This window comes from Sebastes fasciatus, chromosome 2, assembly GCF_043250625.1.
Source record: "Sebastes fasciatus isolate fSebFas1 chromosome 2, fSebFas1.pri, whole genome shotgun sequence".
NCBI lineage: Eukaryota > Metazoa > Chordata > Actinopteri > Perciformes > Sebastidae > Sebastes > Sebastes fasciatus.
This window is the reverse complement of record NC_133796.1, coordinates 39,009,241-39,031,381: the sequence shown is the minus strand read 5'-3', so window position 1 is coordinate 39,031,381 and position 22,141 is coordinate 39,009,241. Positions and strand designations below refer to the sequence as shown.

Here is a 22,141-nt window from a genome sequence, read left to right as displayed (position 1 = left end):
CATTTGACCAAAACCCTTTTTAATTCAACCTGTTCAAGACAAAAGAGATTCTCATAAACACATTGTGTTAAAAAGATGATTTGTGTGAGTAACACACACAAACACTCGTAGATCAACTCTAAGGTGAAAGATTTCCTGTAAATGGAGAGGGGAGGAGCCACACTGATCCGGTTGATCCAGGTACATGAGAACAGTGAGGGAACCCGGAAGGTGAAAGTGTTCAGTCAGTCAACTCCAGACTCCATTTAGAGACAACAAGGCAGAAGGATGAAGACTGAAGGCTGAAGCAGGGTGAGAGTTAATCCAACATTTTATTACTTCACTGTCAAAGTCTCTGAGTCAGTTTTGTCCCTGTGGACTGTAGAGGAGAGAAATGTTAGAATGAACTCAACTGTTTGATTCATCTGTGAACACAAAGTCATGACTGGCTGAATAATACTCATTAAACCTGCCGTAACCCAAGAAAACAAGCAGAGATTTAAAGAGAACTGACCAGGTGGATGTTGGGTGGTTTTATTGTACTGTAGTGTGTGTGTGTGTGTGTGTGTGTGTGTGTGTGTGTGTGTGTGTGTGTGTGTGTGTGTGCGTGTGTGTGTGTGTGTGTGTGTGTGTGTGTGTGTGTGTGTGTGTGTGTGTGTGTGTGTGTGTGTGTGTGTGTGTGTGTGTGTGTGTGTGTGTGTGTGTGTGTGTGTGTGTGTGTGTGTCCATGTTTTCTCCGTCTTGCCTGTGACTCTTGAACAAACTTGTTTGTCTTGATTCTTGTGTTCTGGGCTCACAGCCAGTGTCCCCGTTTTACCTCTCAGACTGACTTCAGATCAGAAGATGAGTGATTGTGTGGAGGAAGAGGAGGACAGAGCAGAGTCTCTAGTCTCTGGCTGTCTGTCTATGAAAAGTGACAAGTCCATAGGTTGTCCTCTACTCTTCAGTAATGAACCTGGACCCTCAGACACAAAGTAAGAGAGCTGCTATATTACAATTTCTACATAAATGTATTTGACAACTAAAATTTAACAGACTTTGTCAAATCAACTCTTGCTCTTAGTATCTGTGACAGCTTTCAGTCACCTGGAGAAGATTTAATCTAATCTAAGAAAACAAGTACAAACTTTTAAACCTCCTTATTGTCGACAGCAGCAGTAGTTTGTGTGTTTAGAGCTACCTTAATGACCTAAAAAAGAGAATTTATCAAGGATTCATGTGATATGAATAAAATCATCTTGGTGTTTGCAGAGTTCAGTACAGACAGAGAGCAGAGTCTCCAGTACCCAGCTGTCTGTCTATGAAGAGTGACCAGTCCAAATATTATCTTGTTGACTTCAGTAATGAATCTGGACCCTCAGACACAAAGTAAGAGACTGTTTTTACTGTAAGCTGAATCTAAGGCTAAAAGATTTATAGTCCTGATGCAGAACTATAAGTGCAGATACTGTTTCAACCTAAGATGGATCACATACAAACATACAAACTACTGATTGTATTTCTGTAGCAAAACACCCGAGAATCTCCATTTTACAATTTATCATCAATTAAAATATTTTTTTCATTCAGATCCACTGCAACAGGAAATAAACTGGGACACATTTGGAATTGTTACGTTTACAACTGTGAAATGGTCTAAAGATCTGCGACTATTCAAAATCTGGAAGAATATGCTTCAAATGTGTAATTCAATTCAATTTGTCCTCAAAATATTTTGTTGGTTTGAAAATCAGCTGTTATGACCTACTGGGTGTCATCTTGAATCAGCGCACATCATAATTGTGCAACATGTGGTGAAAAAGCATCTGTAGAAAATATTTACTCACCTTGATCATCATGTGTTGATGGTTTGAGTTTGTTTATTAAGACAGTCAGATAGGAATTGCTTCTTAACAGCGACACCTGTGGCCGTGAAATAAACGAAAGTCAGCGTCGGGCTCGCGCTTGCTCACTCTAAATAGACATGAACGAACATCGCTCAAAACAGTGAGGCGACACACGTCAGCTAAATCCACAATATCACTCTATATTTCACCTGCTTGGCAGTAATGTTAGCTGACCAGACGAAGGTCTCTTCATGAATCAATGCTGATCCTAGTGTTGGCTTTTCCTGCCTCAGCACAGACTGAGGCAGCGGGGCTCCGCAGCGTGTAACGTAACTGTCTCCGCCCGCAGCTGGAGTGAACAGGGAAGACACCGGCACCCGGTCGGTAACGATACGACAACCAGACCTCTGTTGGTCTGGAGGAGCTGCAGCAGTTATTTCTGCTTAAACGTCCACTGTACATTCACTAGATATTCTCAGAGCTAAACTAACTCTTCTGCAGTGTGGAGTGAGCGCGCGTTCACGTCTAGAGGTGGAGCGAGTACGCGAGAACGCGTGCTGTCTGAGTCAAGGCAAGCAGGCAGGGGAGCAGTGGCTTCGGCCACACGCGAGCGCGCATACGCGAGCGCGCATACGCGAGCGCGCATACGCGAGCGCGCATGTGTCCCGACCCGGCACATTTATACGTTTAAAAAGTTACGAACAGTCCCTTTAAAATAAAGCGAACATTTTCATTACAGACTGAATGCTGAATTCAAACAGAAAAGTAACAACACTTAAACTCTTCTCTGTGACCATCTGAGCTTCTAGACATTATCGGCCAAGTCTGGATATTTTTCACCAACAATCAACAAATGATTTTAGTTCTAAAGTAATGTCTCCACAGAGAGAAGAAGAGGAGTCATGCTTCTGGGGAGGAGCTGATATCCAGATCCAGAACAAGACCTGGACCTCAGACAGCCAGTCAGACCAGCACTGTACAAAGTAAGACTGTAGATCGGTCTGCTGATGTCTTCATGTCTGGAAACAGGACTTGATGTTTTAATACACTGACTATTGTTGTGACAACTGTTTAAGATCTTCTCCACCATACATATCTGCTCTGTATCACTTGTACTTTGTTCTCCTTTGAGAGAAAATGTTTGTTTTTATGATAGCACTCCATCTTTGCATTAACCAATCAGAATGATGTTTGTTTTCCATCTGCATAGATGTAGATGGAGAACTATTAATCTCTGTAAAGCAACAACATCACTGTTCTACTATAGACAGACAGACACACTGATGAAAGGGGAGTTTTTCCTTGCCATTGTCGCATAACAATGCATGCTCATGGGGGATCTCTTGTTGGGTCTCTAAATTAGTTAGAGTACAGTCTAGACCTGCTCTATTTGAAAACCGTCTTAAGATAACTTCTGTAATGATTTGACGCAATATGAAAATAAATTAAATTGAATTGAACTGAACTGAACAGGAGCCACAGACTTTGAACAACATTAGCTTTCCTGCTACAGTTTCCTTCTCTGACTTACAAACATACGTTCTGCAGAGCGACTTGTTGAAAGACTATTAAAAATAAATATAAAAATCACTTTGACGTTAGTTTTGACTTCAAGAAGGGATGATGACTTTATAACCTTAACTTCTTTATATTTTCTTATAATGATTATTTTCATATTGGCAATGAAAATAATAAGTTTCTTTGTTTTGTCTTAAACTTGTCTCTCTCTTTCAGCAGATAGTGGTCTGCAGGAGGTTGTAGATGAACATAAGATCAGTCTGAGGAGGAGATGTGAATGTGTGACTGAAGGAACTGATGAAACAGGAAATGGAACCCTCCTCAACAGGATCTACACTGAGCTCTACATCACAGAGGGACAGAGTGAAGACGTTAATACCCAACATGAGGTGAGGCAGCTTGAGACAGCTTCCAAGAAGACCCTCCATGACGCTCCAATCAAGTGCCAGGACATCTTTAAAGCCTTACCTGACCAACAGGGACACATCAGAGTTGTTCTGACGAACGGCGTCGCTGGCGTTGGAAAAACCTTCTCAGTGCAGAAGTTCACTCTGGACTGGGCAGAGGGCTTGGAGAACCAAGATGTCAGTCTGGTGGTTCTGCTTTCGTTCAGGGAGCTGAACTTGATCAGAGATGAGCAGTACAGTCTTCTCATGCTGCTCCATGTTTTCCATCCAACATTACAGAAGGTCACAGCAGAGAAGCTCGCTGTCTATAAGGTTCTGTTCATCTTTGACGGCCTGGATGAAAGCAGACTTTCACTGGATTTCAAGAACAACGAGGTTGTGTCTGATGTCAACCAGAAGTCATCAGTCAACGTGCTGTTGACAAACGTCATCCAGGGGAATCTGCTTCCCTCAGCTCTCGTCTGGATAACTTCCCGACCTGCAGCAGCCAATCAGATCCCTCCTGCATGTGTTGACAGGGTAACAGAAGTACGAGGCTTCACTGACACCCAGAAGGAGGAGTACTTCAGGAGGAGAGTCAGTGATGAAGAGCTGTCCAGCAGAATCATCTCACACATCAAGACATCCAGGAGCCTCCACATCATGTGTCTTATCCCAGTCTTCTGCTGGATCACTGCTACAGTTCTGGACCACATGTTGACTACAGACCAGAGAGGAGAGCTGCCCAAGACCCTGACTGACATGTACTCACACTTCCTGTTGGTTCAGACAAAGAGGAAGAAGCAGAAGTATGGTGAGGGACGTGAGACGAGTCCACAGGAGCTGACGGAGGCTGACAGGGAAGTTCTTCTGAAGCTGGGGAGGCTGGCGTTTGAACATCTGGAGAAAGGAAACATCATGTTCTACCAAGAAGACCTGGAGCGGTGTGGTCTTGATGTCACAGAGGCCTTGGTGTACTCAGGAGTTTGTGCAGAGATCTTCAAAAGAGAGTGTGTGATCTTCCAGAAAACAGTCTACTGCTTTGTTCATCTGAGCATTCAGGAGTTTCTGGCTGCAGTCTACATGTTCCACTGTTACACAAACAGCAACACAGAGGTACTGGAGGCCTTCCTGGGAGAAGACTACAAGCACAGAGAGTCAATCCCAAAGTCTCCTCTCAAGAACATCTCTAAGTATTTTGGAAACAATGCTAGTCGTGGCCTATCACTGGATGTCTTCCTGAAGAGAGCCATGGAGAAATCCCTTGAAAGTAAAAATGGCCACCTGGACCTGTTTGTTCGCTTCCTTCATGGCCTCTCTCTGGAGACCAACCAGAGGCTCTTAGGAGGTCTGCTGGGTCGGACAAAGAGCAGTTCAGGAAGCATCCAGAGAGCCATCAACAACCTGAAGGAGATGAACAAAGATAATATCTCTCCTGACAGAAACATCAACATCTTCCACTGTCTGACGGAGATGAACGACCACTCAATACAAGAGGAGATCCAAGAGTTCCTCAAGTCAGAGAACAGATCAGAGAAGGAACTCTCTGAGATCCACTGCTCAGCTCTGGCCTACATGCTGCAGATGTCAGAGGAGGTTCTGGATGAGTTGGACCTGAACAAGTACAAGACAACAAAAGAGGGACGACTGAGACTGATTCCAGCTGTGAGGAACTGCAGAAAAGCTGAGTAAGTCCAGATGTGATTAACATTGTAAATCAGTGTATATTAGTAGTTTAGTTATTAAAATATACACACTATACAATTATTATCCTTCAAATAGTGTTCCCCATGTCTATTACATAAATTATGTCAAATGTTGAATGCAAATAATGTTGATTTTTCAGTTGGTTGGGTTTCCAGCTGTCAAGGTAATGAACACAGTTCTATTCATGATATTTCTAATAACTTAAGACTTAACAGTTTCTTCTATAAATCTGTATTTGGGTAATGGAGGCAACAAGAAAACCTGGTAAAACAAATCAAGGACTTTAGAGGTGGTTGAGGTTTCACACCAGCATCTTACCACAACATATACAGATGCAGCCACCTAGAATTTCCCCTCCCTCCATGATGGGGCCCAGGCCGATCCGTGACGGGTCTGGGCTGGGACCTTGCTGGGTTCTTGACTGAAAGGAAGTCCCCCACGATGACATAGTGAACATGGGACCGATTAGTAATGCCCCCATGGAGCTACATGTGGAAACCAGTTGCAGTGGTTTATCTATCCACCAGGTAGAGAAGTGGTTATCAAAGCTGAAGCTGCCTTATACGGCACCTGAAATCAGCTGTTCTGTACTTATCATATTTGATATGTATGAGGAAGTGTGCTTGAACCACAAATGTGGTCAGAAAAGCCTTAAGACCTTGATGATGCATTATTGTGAAGACTGTGAGTTTTTGATGAACGGCGTTGCCGTAGCATTTGCAGCCATTTGGCGTGATTCTCCATGAAACAGGAAGTTGTTTTAACTTCAGCATTCTTTGTCAAATCTGCTCCAAATTTCTCAGCCATGATGATGGTCCATGCCTGAGGTCATTTACTTGCCAATATAGACTGATGGCCCCGCCCCCTACACATTAGCCACGCCCCTTTCACAACTCATGAACCGTTTGTCCTAGACTCTTGTGGGAGGCATCATTGGACTCAGCGGGGAGATCCTCTTTCATTAGTGACGATGTTCCCCGCCCCCTACACTTTTGTCCAGCCCCCTTTCATAAGTCAGGAGTGGTTTGTCGCAGACTCTTGTGGCAGGCATCATTACTCTCAGCAGAGTTCTGGTTTCACTGTGCCTGGCCACATCCACCAGCGTTTTGCCAGTACCCCGTCATGTGGGAAGGTGCGAGGGCCCGTTCATCGCTGCTTGCAGCTTTAATTAGATTTGATTATTTTTTTTTGTCTATTTGTTAAAACTATTTCTAATCTTTTTCTGAATTGCATTGTATTTATTCTATTTTTTAGCTGCTGTGTACACAGTATTCAATCTTAAAAGCACGTTCTAAACCTGTGTTGTATAGATAAAGGATTATTATTCTTAAAATTGAGTATGTAACTCATGCTTAAGCAGAGTGTCCTCTTTCATATAATCATGACAGACTTTCTTGCTGTGGAATCTCAGAGACTCACTGTCCTCTTTCATAATAACATATTTTGTAATTTTTGTGTCATGACAGATTTTCTGACTGTCAGATGTCACATACTCACTGTGAAGTTCTGGCCTCAGCTCTGAAGTCCAACCCCTCCCATCTGAGACAGCTGAACCTGAGTAATAACAACCTGGAGGATTCAGGAGTGAAGCTGCTTTCTGCTGGACTGGAGAGCCCAAACTGTAGACTGGAGACTCTGAGGTCAATTCACCGACTGTAGCTTATGAAGTTTTTTATAAATTAAATGTTTTCAGATGATTATAAATTCATTTTTATCGACATAATTCATTCTTTATTCAGATTGAGTCGTTGCAGTTTGTCAGAGATCAGCTGTGCTTCTCTGGTCTCAGCTCTAAAGTCCAACCCCTCCCATCTGAGAGAACTGGAGCTGGGTAAAAACAAGCTGAAGGATTCAGAAGTGAAGCTCCTGTGTGGTTTTCTGGAGAGTCGACACTGTAGACTGGAGACTCTGAGGTCAGACACCATTTTTTACTTCTGTACTGAGATTAATATGATGTGAAAGTTGTGGTGACACTAAACTGCAGACATAGGGCTGATATTATACTGATCCAAACTGAGTATCTTAATGTTAAGTACATTTTCTTCTCCAGTGGTTTAGTCCATTGACTGTGGCAAAAACAATGTTGAGCTACACATTTAAAACCTTAATACAGTGGAAACCACTTATAGTTATCACGTCTGTCTGGGTCAAATTGATCACTACTGTATAAGTGGATGATTACCATAAGTGAGTCTTTGTTGTTGTGCATCATTTCTCCTGCAGATTACCATCTAATTGGCGTTTGTATTATTTATTACATGAATACAAAGAAATTCTCCCTCACCGACGGTGAGGCTTTGCTATTTTTTGGCCGGCTTTGCAGCGCGAGTGTGTATGCAGATGAATGATGCACCTTTTCCCGGGCTCCTTGCTCGCTGCGCCTTGGAGGTAGAGTATCAAGGGAGTAAAGTAAAAAACAAAAAAAAAATGTAATTAATGTTAGTCCAACGTAATTTTAAAAGGTTTTGCCAGATGTTCTCATGTATGAAAAGACCCAAAATGAACACTATAAGCGGACTACTGATTAGTATAAGCAAATTATTTAAACAGCGTTTGTATTGGAATGATTCTGTCCCAAGCCCTTTGATCCATATAAGCAGATGATCACTGTAACCGTGATCACTATAAGCGGTTTCCACTGTATATCACAATACTTGACTTTCAACATGTTTTTTTTTTCTCAAAGAAATGATGATAAAAAATACATCAATATGAAGAAGAAAAATAAATAATCTCTATTTCAACTATCAGACCATAACAAATATATTCAGTATTTACTTTTTCTAAAAAATGGTGAAGCTTTATGATGCTTATATTGACTGAATAGTTTAAACTGAAGATGCTTTGATTTTATGACTCAACTATTCCTAAAATTTATATTGTAGATGACTTTTGTTCACATTTCCCCAAAATCCTGACATATTTGACATCTTTGGAAACTTTGAGCTCTTGAGTTGAATCTTGAATCAATTTCTGTGGTTTTTATTTGTGTTTGGCTGCACAACATGAGTTTGTATAGATGGATCCACTGGTGGAGCTGCCAGAGTTTAAGAGGTGAAATCACTACGTCTTTATTGAAGTAGCAGCAAGTTGTCATTAATATTAATTAGAGCTCTGTTTCACTTTTTGTACTTTACAGTTTTTAACCTGCGTCTTTTTGGCTTCAGGTGTTTGGAGTTTACATTTTCTAAACTTCTATGTTCTAAACCTTCTTCAGCTCTGAACACATTATTAATCATTGAATGATTTCAAGCAGGAATGTTGTCTTCTAAAGTTACATCATTTATTCTTTATTCAGATTGAGTTACTGCAGGTTGTCAGAGATCAGCTGTGCTTCTCTGGTCTCAGCTCTGAAGTCCAACCCCTCTCATCTGAGAGAGCTGGATCTGAGCCTCAACGAGCTACAGGATTCAGGAGTGAAGCTCCTGTGTGGTTTTCTGGAGAGTCCACACTGTAGACTGGAGACTCTGAGGTCTGTTCACTGACTCTCTGTTACTATTAGAGATCTTATAAGTTTAATTAACAATTTAACCTAATTTATGTACAAACATAACTTACTTGTGTTTCTTAAAGAAACTGTAGAAAATGTCCACTGTTAGTTGTTAAAGTAAATTCATGTTTATCATTTGTGGTAAATGGTCACAACTGGATACAGAAGATCCTCTGAACTAATATTGGTTTTAAACTGATCAAGTTTAGTTAATGAAGTAGAAATATTTCTGTTTTTTGTTAATTTCAACATATTCCACAAATAATGTCTGATCATTGATATTGATCCTTCAGCACACACACATAGATGAACACAGAGATCAGCAGCCTGTTATTGATGTGTGTTGACATGAATAGGTGTATGAATGTTGTGGTGACATTTGGATGATGTCTGTAGAAGGCTGACATTATGATGATCCACAATAACACAATGAAAAAGTCACTCCACTCATTTTAGGGAAGAGCTCATTGATTAGGACATAGTAATGTTGAGCTACACATTTAAAACCTGAACACATCTGATTGGATTATAAAGTGATTTTTATCTTTGTCATTTATTATTTATTCAGACTGAGGTTCTGCAGTTTGTCAGATATCAGCTGTGCTTCTCTGGCCTCAGCTCTGAAGTCCAACCCCTCCCATCTGAGAAAGCTGGATCTGGATGGAAACAAACTGCAGGATTCAGGAGTGAAGCTCCTGTGTGGTTTTCTGGAGTGTCCACACTGTAGACTGGGGACTCTGAGGTCAGACACCATTTTTTACTTCTGTACTGAGATTAATATGATGTGAAAGTTGTGGTGACACTAAACTGCAGACATAAGGCTGATATTATACTGATCCACACTGAGTACCTCAATTCTTCAGGGGTTTAATCCATTGACTGTGGCAGAGCCATGTTGAGCCACACATTTAAAACCCTAAAGATAGGGTCGACGATGTTGGAAAGCTAGCATAATTTGAAAGTAGCATCGCCTCAGGAGCTCCGTCTAAACCCACACCCTCCCCTCAGGGCTCCTTCCAAGGCAACGCCTCCCCCCCCAAACACACATGCACGAGCACCGCCGCATTGTAACTACTTCACAGACACAGTGCGGAGAGAGGACCTCAACTCAACAACGCTAACTCATGACAAATAACCCTGGCAGTGTTACTTTTGGCTGAGTTTTCTCTTCCATTCTCCAGTAAACTTGCGGCGGCGATGCACTTTGAACTCAGGCTGCTGCACACTAAGGTTAGAGTACGAGCAGGGAGGCAGGGAGGCATCTCATTGGTTCTTTCCAAGCAGACCTCGAGGCAGTGATTGGTAGACGTTTTTACAGGATTACAGCAGCTATAAATGACGGCTCTTTTCGGTCCTTTTTCAGAGCTCATAAGTAATGGATCGCTGTCGGGGTGTAAAGACCATTTCAACCAATATAACAAATAATGTATACTGGATAACATAGTCAACCCTGAATTTAATATAACAGGAAAAAATCCTACAGGGATAACTCACTCTGAACCTCTTAAACACTTGATGTTCATCTTATATTCCACATCATGTTTTTTTTAATAAGTAAGGGATAATGTACAGCAAACCGTTCATTGTTGTGAAAGAGTCCCCGACAGGGTGATACTGGGGTCTCTCAACGCCCTGAAGGGGTTTATTTCACAACAATGACCCGCTAGCTGCGCATTATCCCGCTTACTACACGGCTACTTACTGAAGAAATCAATATTTTGACAATGGTCCTCCAGAGTCCGAAATCAGAACTGCGCCCATAGCAACAGTCTACTATACATAGCAACGGTCTGCTATACATAGCAACGGTCTACTACACATAGCAACGGTCTGCTATACATAGCAACGGTCTACTATACATAGCAACGGTCTACTATACATAGCAACGGTCTACTATACATAGCAACGGTCTGCTATACATAGCAACGATCTACTACACATAGCAACGGTCTGCTATACATAGCAACGGTCTACTATACATAGCAACGGTCTACTATACATAGCAATGGTCTGCTATACAGAAATTACAGACTGCAGAACGCCGTGATTGACCAATCAGAATCAAGTATTCAACACAGCCATGTAATAAATGATAATAATACACACATTGGGTTCAGGTGTTTGGAGTATACATTTTCTAAACTTCTACGTTCTAAACCTCCTTCAGCTCTGAACAGATTATTAAACATTGAATGATTTCAAGCAGAAACGTTGTCTTCTAAACTTACATCATTTATTCTTTATTCAGATTGAGGGGCTACTGGTTGTCAGAGATCAGCTGTGCTTCTCTGGCTTCAGCTCTGAAGTCCAACCCCTCCCATCTGAGAGAGCTGGATCTAAGTAACAACAAGCTGCAGGATTCAGGGGTGAAGCTCCTGTGTGGTTTTCTGGAGAGTCAACACTGTAGACTGGAGACTCTGAGGTCAGTTCACTGACTCTCTGTTACTATTAGAGATCTTATATCTTTAATTAACAATTTAACCTGATTTATGTACAAACATTGTAACAGGTGTGGTATTGGCCCAAATGTAGCACAAACACTGACAGGTAATGTGGATAATGTCTTTTATTCACGGCGTATACAGGAACCAGGACAAGCAGGTAAGTAAACTCACGGTACAGTTTTAGATGAAGGCTGAAAGCCTTGACAGTCTTTCAGGGGGTACCCAAAGGGCATGCCCAAATTACTCATAGTGTCCCGTGGGTGTGTTGAAGGCCATTTTCCACTCATCTCCCTCCCGGATGTGCACCAAATGGAAGGCATTGCGCAGGTCCAATTTAGTAAAGATGGTGGCCCCCTCCCGGAGCTCGAAAGCAGAAGAGATGAGGGGGAGAGGGTAACGATAATCGATGCAGGGCCATAGGGACTTGTCCTTCTTCTCCACGAAGAAGAAGCCTGCTCCCGCAGGCGAGGAGGAGGGACGGATGATACCAGCGGCCAAAGAGTCATTAATGTTTGTTTCCATAGAAATCCTCTCTGGAGCGGACAGGGAGCACAGACGGCCCCTCAGGGGGGGTCGTACCGGGCTGCAGGCCGATGGCACAGTCATAAGGGCGGTGCGGGGGAAGGGAGGTCGCCTTGGCCTGAAGAAGTGGTTGACTGGGGCGCGGCGGCCTGTTTTAAGAAAACTTGGTGGCAGGCCAAGCTCCATCCCAAAATGGGCCCTAGTCCAGTCAATATTGGGATTGTGGCGGCGGAGCCAAGAGTAGCCCAAGATGAGGGGAAGCCTTGGAGACTGCAGGATGTGGAACTGGATGGTCTCATGGTGCTTGCCGGAGATCAGTCTGATCGATGCAGATTTGACCCAGCAGCTTGGGATCAATCAGGTTCTCCTGTTGGGTCCTGTTCCTGCCAGCGCCCTCGATGGTCATCTCCTGGGCATGGTCACCCATCAGACAGCTCCAGTCCGCATGCTTCTTTTTTTTTTACCTTTATTTATTCAGGGGGAGGTTCACTGAGAGCAATGCTCTCTTTTTCAGGAACGGCCTGATCACATTCACACAGTCCACTGTTGGTTGTTAAAGTAAATTCATGTTTATCATTTGTGGTAAATGGTCACATCTGGATACAGAAGATCCTCTGAAATAATATTAGTTTTAAATTCATCAAGTTTAGTTAATGAAGTAGAAATATTTCTGTGGTTTCTATTCATTTCAACGTATTCCACAAATAATGTCTGATCATTGATATTGATCCTTCAACACACACACACACACACACACACACACACACACACACACACACACACACACACACACACACACACACACACACACACACACACACACACACACACGTACACACCAAATGCAGCCGTTTAAAGGATCAATATAGTGATCCTCTAATTCCAGACATGACTGAGATCAGCAGCATGTTATTGATGTGTGTTGACATGAATAGGTGTATGAATGTTGTGGTGACATTTGGATGATGTCTGTAGAAGGCTGACATTATGATGATCCACAATAACACAATGACAAAGTCACTCTACTCATTTTAGGGAAAAGCCCATTGATTAGGACATAGTACTATTGAGCTACACATTTAAAACCTGAACACATCTGATTGGATTATAAAGTAATTTTTTATCTTCATCATTTATTCTTTATTCAGATTGAGCGACTGCAGGTTGTCAGAGATCAGCTGTGCTTCTCTGGCCTCAGCTCTGAAGTCCAACCCCTCCCATCTGAGAGAGCTGGATCTGAGAGTAAACGAGCTGCAGGATTCAGGAGTGAAGCTCCTGTCTGATCTTGTGGAGAGTCCAAACTCTAGACTCAAGACTCTGAGGTCAGTAGAGGGTCGGAGTCGGTCCATGCTGGTTCCAGCAGTATTGTATATTGATGTGTTTCCTCAGTTAAAGTGTCAGTATCCAGTATATTTTTGGCATCATTGGGCAAAAATGACATAATAACCTTTCAGCATATTGTAATTCAAATGTTCTGAGAGATAACTAGACTTCTGCACCTCCTCATGGCTCTGTTTTCAGGCTTTATAAATCTAGCCTGTGACGGGAGACTTTGACCAATCAAAGGTAATTTTATTGAGAGAGCATTCCTATTGGCTTTGCTCTGGTCATGTGACCAGAACTTGGCGTTCCTTCACCAGATTTCACAATGGCGGCGGCGTCACTAATTTTCTCATTTTACAGCTAAACCGTGCACTACAAGATGATTCTGAAAACATTTTAGGAGAGAAATAGGCATTAACGTAACAGAATATTGATTCATATTTGATCAGCGCTGCCTAGTTTGACCGTTTGGTCAAGGTTCTTTTTTATATGTATATATATACTGGAAAAACAAAGTTCGGAAACTTGTGTTTGGTGGATTATTTCTCTGTTGTTACAATGCTAATGGTCATTGTATTTTACATAGTTGGAAAGCCTGTTTATTTACCTTCGCAATGATGTCCCACTTGTAAGGATCATGCATTTGTGGGATGAGCAGCACAGCTGATTATGTGGGTAGCGCCCAAGAAAAATTTGCCAAAATGCTCCGTCAATGGTAAACAGTGTATTCTCCTGTTGGTGTTGACTCTTGTTTGGAGTGGTTTGGTGGATTGGATGATTGAACTCTCTATCAGTAACAAGGAACAAACATGACATATTGGCTATTTTACACTTTATTCATTTAATACACCGTCAGGAGCCTCAGTAGCGTTGGAAGATCCATACACAGCCACAACAGCCTGGCACCTCCTCCTCATGCTGGTCACCAACCTGGTCATACGTTGCTGTGGGATGGCGTTCCATTACTCAACCAGGATTCGTTGCAGGTCAGCCAACGAAGTTGTGTTGGTCACTCTAACACGTACAGCACGCCCAAGCTGATCCCACATGTTGAATTGGGTTGAAGTGTGGACTCTTGGCAGGCCGTTCCATTCTCTCTACTCCCACATTGTGGAGGTAGTCTGTGATAACCCTGGCTCTGTGGGGGCGAGCGTTGTCATTTTGGAGGATGAAGTTAGGGGCCAGATTGTGGAGATATGGGATCGCCACTGGCTGCAGAATCTCATCCCGATATCTCACTGCATTGAGATGGCCTTCAATGATGACAAGCCTTGTTTTGCCAGTGAGGGAGATGCCGCCCCACACCATGACACAGCCTCCACCAAAAGCTATTACTCCATCGGTGCAACAATCAGCATAGCGTTCTCCGCGTCGTCTCCATACTTTGACCTGCCGTCCAACTTTGGCAGACAGAACCTGGACTCATCACTGAACATGACATTCCCCCACATGTTCAGGTTCCATTGTCTGTGTTGTTGACACCAGCGCAAACGGGCCTGACGGTGAAGGGCAGTCATTGCAGGCTTCCTGGTAGCCTTATGAGAATACACTGTTTAGAGCATTTTGGCAAATTTTTCTTGGGCGCTCCCCACATAATCAGCTGTGCTGCTCATCCCACAAATGCATGATCCTTACAAGTTGGACATCATTGCAAAGGTAAATAAACAGGCTTTCCAACGATGTAAAATACAATGCCAATTAGCATTGTAACAACAGAGAAATAATCCACCAAACACAAGTTTCCGAACTTTGTTTTTCCAGTTTATATATATATATATATATATATATATATATATATTTATGTTTATATCACTGTTCTGTATCTGTTCTGTTTTGTTTTTGCACCAATAAAACAACAACAACAACATAAACTTGAATTTATTCACTGGTGACTCACTCTTAATTCCATTCTCCCTCTCTTCTCCACCCTGCAGCGCAGACATTCACCTTGGTGAGCAGCGACACATGAGCGACGCCGGCCTCGACATGCACACTGGCGTCCCGTAAAGCCCAAATATAGCCTGCCTGCACAGAGCATGCTCCACGGCTTCCTGCGTTACAACAGGACTATTTTGATACTGCTGATACATGCCCACAAGGAGACTGAGAGGATGACAGCCCTGCTACTGTAACTAACTGACAACACACAGACGGGCCGCCATCACTTCCAGACAGAGAGAAAGGCGCATGTACCGTATCTTTAACACCTGTTGGATCTGTCCCTGAGCAAAACACCAATCTCTGGAGTCAGATTTGTCTCAAAACATTTCTGCATAAAAATAAGATTGTGAAATGGTGAAATCATAAAAAAGTTACAAATTATGTCTGTTTTAGCTGAAATATACCTGCCCATCCCAGATATGTTCCTTGGAGTCTTGAGTTTTTCTGGATTCCAAATGAGTCTCCACCTGTGTATTAACAGACAACCATACTAGGTCCATAATTGAAAAGAAAGTGGTAGACAAGGAATATGTGACTAACTCAAGTCTCAACTGATTTTTGAAAAATACAGGAATTACCTAAAGAAAACAATGTGTAAACTGCTCCTAAAATAATCCCTCTCAATCATCACTATGACCCACTAGCAGTGTATGGTGGTGTCTGTATCTACAAATAGCCTGCAGCCCTCTGCCTGGATTTCCTCTTTTCTTATTATTTAGCTGTGTTCGGGATGTTTCTGGGCTTCAGCAATAACGTTTTATTTCTCTGATTCACTTCTTTGTTCTCACTAACGCCGCTCCCTCTCCTCTCTAATTTGAGAAGGGGTGTTTGTTGTACAGGGCTTGTGCTATGTCTGTTTCAGCCGCCTATATGTATGTTTTAGAAAGGCTGAACTAGTTTTAAAAAAGAAGATTGTTTTTACAGTTTTTACTATCTGTTTATCCTCTAGAGTTTTAAATCTAAGTAGGCTTCTTGAACACAAATGCTATTTGGCAGCTCCACAATAACACAAATGAACACCTGATGGTCTGATGTGTTGACCACAGTAGCAGTTAGAATGGACCATGTCTACAAAGGCTGTGTATTAAGCAGCATGTTAGCAGAGTACCACCTTCAGTCCTCCTTATTGCACTCAACCACATTATTGGGTGTCAGTCATCAACGTTTTGGCAGCACTCAGAGCCCAACACACAATCATTGTAGTTGCGTGCATAAAACTGAAGAAAACAGACTTGAAAATGTAAAAATAAGCTTCAGGTCACAGCTACATGTGTGTAGTGCGAGTAAATCAGATGTTATGCAGCCTGGGTAGACCGCTAGATTGATTCAAATAGCAGTGTATCTTTGCGTCCGTGTAGACATGCCTTTTAAAGCCCCTGCAAGCCAGGTCCAGACTGAAATTATGATGCGAAAAGGGGATATGTTTGTGTGCATACATTTCACATAAAATACACATGGCTGCATGTGATCCGGAACAACATGCTCTATTTTGGAATTTGGTTTTCTCTTTTGCGTGCATTTTCAGTCTCGATATAATTATTTACGCAAATGGAGATAACACTTTCAAAAAGTCTCTCCTTAAAGGTCCCATATCATGCTCATTTTCAGGTTCATACTTGTATTCTGGTTTTCTACTAGAACACGTTTACATGCTTTAATGTTCAAAAAACATATTATTTTCCTCATGCCTGAATATACCTGTATTTACCCTCTGTCTGAAATACTCCGTTTTAGTGCATTTCAACGGAGTGGCAATGGAAATGCGTTGCTAGGAAACAGCTTGGGTTTACTTCCTGTCAGCTGATGTCATTCACATACACTGCAACAGGAAATAAACTGGGACACATTTAGAATGTTTATGTTTAAAACTGTGAAATGGTCTAAATATTGTAGATTTGTGACATCACAAATGGACAGAAATCCTAACGGCTTGTTTCAAACGCAGTTTTTGTATACGGGCTGTGTGTTTCTCCATGGATTGAGTGTTTTGATACTTTCACAGTATTTATATATCACTTAAACCTGCTTTATAATATAAAAGACATTTAAATCTCACTTTTTACAATATGGGACCTTTAAGTCATTCATGGTGTCGCACTCGGTTGTACACACGGAAAGTGACTCAAGTGATTGTGTTAAGAATGAAAGAAGAGAACTTTGAAAAATAGAGAACCTTCACACCCGAGTCCACTGTTGGAAAGTGACGTTTCAGATGCGGCAGATTCAGTTTCAGAGAAGAACATGTATCACTGCAACCTATTTGATGATTTGTCTGTGAAGTAGCCAGCTACTCCAAATACTCGACACTATATAAACCATTTATTTATGCCGCTCATCTAGTCAGGCTGAATAACAAGTAACAAAAATGAACACTGAACAGTCAATCCTGTTCTTTTGGTTGTCAGTCCACATAGACCGTAGTTAGGTGACAGTTTTCTGTTTCTCTTTCTTTCTTTTTTTGTGTTGCTGTTGTTAATTGGCCATACTTTTATGGCTATATATACAGTATATATAACCATTTCACAATCGTGACTGAATGCACGACTTGTTTTGGGGGTAACATCTCCATAGATGTGTTGCCAACTGTACACACACGCATCAATACACAGTACTTTTGATACCTTACTAATTATTAAAGTCATCTTAGCATAATAATTCTCAGAATATTCTACTGATCTGGAGGAGGTTACTGTTACTGAGTTGTTGGAGGTGAGTGTACAGCTGCATACAGGAGCACTTGAGTCTCACCGCAGATGGACAAAGCACCAGAACTTGACACACATGCAGTGCTTTACTTAAACCCCAAAGTGACCGCCGATGCTCTTGGATTTTAACCTGCTTTGATTTTGAGTCCAGAGGCTCCCTGATTGTTACTCTATTTTCATTCATTTGATATACATATAATCAATATATAAAAAGTATATATATATATGAACATAAAGCAGATTTTTACTTCAACAAGGTGCTGATTCTTTTGGAAAGAACTAAGTGTTTTGCAGAAGTTGTGATTATGTTGAAAAGACATTCTGAATTTCCTGAAGTCTGTGGACAACACACACACAATCTGTGAATGTTTTGGATTTTCAGTCTGCTTTTTCAGTTGTGTCTCTTTTTGTTTTTCTCTTTGGTTTACATCACTTAGAAGATATACAGAGGCTGAGGACATGACACGGATTAGATATTTTGCATTTGAATCTGTCCTGTGGTGAAGAATTGGAGAATAGCACATGTACGAAGCAATAAGTAGGACTTTGGAGCTCCAGGACATAAAATAAATTTTAAAGAGATGTATAAACTGTAAAAACATAAAATAAATCAAGATAGCATCATTTATGCACACACTGAAAAGAAGAGCGAATATTATAACTATAAAAGGTTATTATCAATATTATTAGGGTCAATATGCAAAAAGTTCATAGCCCATCTGTTTTATATCATGTGAAATAAATGATGTTCTTAAAATATGCTTGTTGCTGTTTTTTGTGTGTTTTGTCGTCTCCACTCAAATTATCTTTTGCTTTTCAGGTCTAGTTCTCGGATCTTTCTTTTTGTCCATTTATGTGACATGCTTGAACTACATGACATGTTCATCCCAACCTTTTTGGCTTGTGACTCCTTGAAATGAAAACAAGTATACTTGTATTCACATTCCATTCAGCTCCATTTATTTTGAATTGAATGTGAATCATTTTAGGTCATGGACACAAGCTGTGAGTACTTCCACCAAAGAGGGAATTTTCTTTCTCAGTTTCATTTGAAATATTTTTTTTAAACACCTGAAGAGGTGAAGAAATCCAGTCCTATGCAAGAGAAGAAAAGGAGAGAAAGGTAAGAAAATAACATCATACATTCACCTCTTTATTTAGCCAACATTCTGGTGTTCACATTGGAGAGTTCAGGAATTGAACACCTCAGCACCAGTGGGCTACCTCCGGGGTTTGAAAAGTGAAGCCAATGCGGAAGTGCCTTAAACTTGCATTCTTTCTAATGGGGCGAATCCTCTGGTTGCAAAAATAAGTCTGATTGTATAGAAGTCTATGAGAAAAATGAGCGTACTTGATTTATGTAAATATGAGTTTATGGTCTCAATGGCTAGTTTCAAGTCTTCTTCAATACGGGGTTAAACCTACGCTACAAGTGATGGAAACACAACGTGTGTGTGTGCGTGTGTGTGTGTGTCAGCCGGCCAACACTGATACTCACTCCTCCAGCTGTCTTCAGTGATTTGCAGAGAGTATGTTTCTCTGCACAGCAACTCTGAATCAGTTTCATCTCCAGTGTTTTCATTACAACATGAATATGGTTCACAGTGGCCTGTTTCCATGTACAGTAAATCATCTTTGCTTAGCTCCACAGTGTACAAAGTGCACTATGGTCACACAAATAAGAAATCGCACAGGTTCTATTGTTTGTTAAAGGATCAGTTTATGAAGTTAATAGTGTCCAAATAAGGAAATGTAAATAAATATACAATCGTAAACCTACCAACAGTAACTATAAACACTATAATCATTACTAAATATGATAAGCTTGAATGGTAATAATGTGATCTGCATCTTAAACCAATTAACTGTGACTACATTGCTTACGTTTTGATTTGAGTTTAAAAAATGAAAACAGTGATGAAACAAAAAAATGGAAATGTGCTTTAGTTTTTTTAGTTTTTATTTGGGTGAACCAACCCTTGAACATGAAACCCTCTCTGCAGTGGAGCTGTGCAAATATAATGGACCTCTTTGGTCTGCGCTACAACAATATTTACTGAAAAAGATTGGTAAAACCTACTACATTTTGATAACAAACACATTAAGGATTTTTGTAATTTAATGATACATGAAGAGACCTCATCGCAGGTAATCAGTTGATTTTAAATGACTAAGACTGCCTTCACATGATATGAAATTTGCTCTTCGCTCACCGCAAGGTAGGGCGCAGGGACCCAAAAATGTGCGAGATCAACGCCTAACCTAAACCATTCGAGGTCAATGCCTAATCTTAAAGGAACAATGTGTAGCACTGACAGCTTGCTAGCATTTAAAATGGATAACAGCGGTCCAAGATTTAAACATTGGAGCCGTGGCCCGTCTGCTCCTGTGATGTGACTAATAGCAGTTAGTGCACGTTTTCGCAATTATAGGGTTACCTTCTCGATACGACTGCGTTAGCTGGCCAGCAGTTGTCACATGGACCACAGAGAGATGACCGTTAACGTTATCTCTGTTGATCCAGTTTGTTAGCTTGCTTCCATGGCTGCAGAAGGCTGTTTGCATGCCAATTTGTTTTGTATGTGGCAACGGGTTGTTGAAATGGTCAGTGGACGGGATCACGCCGGCCAAAACAAAAACAGACGTTCTGGACAGGAATGGAAATTTCAAATAAGAACAAACTGGCTGTAGCATTGTTGTCGGAGAAGCCAATATTCAATTCAGCATGTTTTCTTAATCTGTAATGACATATCATGGTCATTTTATGATTTAATAAAGTAAATATATTACATATTGGTCCTTTAACTATTAGAGGTCAATGCCTAACCTTAATCATTCGAGGTCAATGCCTAACCTTAACCATTCGAGGTCAATGCCTAACCTTAACTATTCAGGGTCAATGCCTAACCTTAACCATTCGAGGTCAATGCCTAACCTTAACTATTCAGGGTCAATGCCTAACCTTAACCATTCGAGGTCAATGCCTAATCTTAACTATTCAGGGTCAACGCCTAACCTTAACCATTCGAGGTCAATGTCTAACCTTAACCATGTTACAAGAGTTTCGCAAATTGTGGGTTACCTTCTAGACACGACCCCTTTGCAGAGGCAAAGCGCAGCGCAGGTATGTCATCAAAAAAAGTACACAATGAACGCCATTCACTGTTTCTAGGCAACAACAGCAGTTGCAGCTGTTATCTCATGGTTGCACTTTGACCTTGGTTGCCGCTGACCTTTCAGAGTTGAAATAATTGGAACTATGAGCGCCGCGCTTAGTGGCAATGTCGAGCGGTGTGCCACGTCAACGGTAGCGCAGAGCGATTTTACCGTTGATCATGTGTGGGCGGTTTAACTTTTACTGAGCTGATACATGACTAAGTCTATGAGGGAAGTCAAAGTTTACAGATAATATTTCAGAAAGTTGATCAGAAAGTTTGATCAAACATTTGCAAAGTTATTTCTTAGTAAGATACATGTTCCATTAACGTAGGCTATTCAAACCCACACATTTGTATAATGTACCATCTGAATAAGCTGTGCGCCAGGTTGAATATCATGTGAATATAAACTTGTGGTTGAGACCAGCCTGATGCAGATGATGGTGGTGATGTCACTTATAACACAGGAAGTTCCTTTTCTCAGTACAGTCTGCGATCTCCATGTTGCCCGTGTTGTTCTTGGATATGGTTCCACAGTGCTGCCTCACGGGGGGGCAGAGGGACAGGTCAGAGTACGACATGCTCGCCCCGTTCACCCACAGCCACTCACCGGCCAGGAAACGGAGACCTGACCACACCTGAGGAGAGGAAACAATTAATGAACCTCTACCTTCTGTCCACGAAGTATTTTCAAAGAAACTACATCTATAAAACTGTTGACAGGACTCCAACTGCAAACAAGGTCAATTATAACTGTTTGTATTATTATTTTCAAACCATTAAGGTCCAATATTTGTACATGTTAGTAATGATTAATGTAAAAAAAACAAGTATCATTGTGCATTTCGGCAATGCAATTCTTGGAGATTGCTGTGACTTCTTCCTCCTCAGACTTTCAGTTTGCTTTAGGGCTGTCAAAGTTAACGCGATAAAACATGTTTTAACGCCACAAATTTCTTTAACGCATTAACGCAACATGCGATTTTTAGGTTGCAGCGGGCTCAGTTTTAAAGCTAGAGTGAAGTAGTGGCTTCATATGATACATTGGTACCAACCATCTCATAATAACATGTCGTGAAGGTGGTTAAATAACGTTACGAAGTTACGCTAAATTTTGGCACGGAAAAGCTGGCATGGCCATT

General features: G+C 41.4%; 2 protein-coding genes across 4 annotated transcripts in view; one reads left to right on the top strand and one right to left on the bottom strand.

The window, feature by feature from the left end:
- Positions 1-22,141, bottom strand: part of ubap1lb (ubiquitin associated protein 1-like b) — a 424,774-nt gene that overhangs the window by 57,462 nt on the left and 345,171 nt on the right. The window lies entirely within an intron of this gene.
- Positions 238-18,871, top strand: LOC141760250 (protein NLRC3-like). Of its 2 annotated transcripts, XM_074622905.1 has the most exons (12): positions 238-291; positions 804-953; positions 1,231-1,347; positions 2,691-2,788; positions 3,540-5,397; positions 6,883-7,056; positions 7,156-7,329; positions 8,715-8,888; positions 9,475-9,648; positions 11,155-11,328; positions 13,021-13,194; positions 15,130-18,871. In XM_074622905.1, the coding sequence occupies exons 2-12, from the start codon at positions 823-825 to the stop codon at positions 15,200-15,202; spliced, it is 3,321 nt and encodes a 1,106-aa protein (XP_074479006.1). In that variant the 5' UTR covers positions 238-291; positions 804-822; the 3' UTR covers positions 15,203-18,871. The 2 variants fall into 2 exon arrangements, with proteins under 2 accessions (XP_074479006.1, XP_074479016.1); XM_074622915.1 differs by lacking the exons at positions 238-291; positions 1,231-1,347; positions 7,156-7,329 and having other exon boundaries at positions 807-953; positions 3,543-5,397.

Coding starts and splice junctions, on each gene's coding strand:
- LOC141760250 (XM_074622905.1), top strand. CDS start 823: ATGAGTGATTGTGTGGAGGAAGAGGAGGACAGAGCAGAGTCTCTAGTC. Junction 7,330..8,714: donor TGTAGACTGGAGACTCTGAG/GTCAGACACCAT, acceptor TTCTTTATTCAG/ATTGAGTTACTGCAGGTTGT. Junction 9,649..11,154: donor TGTAGACTGGGGACTCTGAG/GTCAGACACCAT, acceptor TTCTTTATTCAG/ATTGAGGGGCTACTGGTTGT.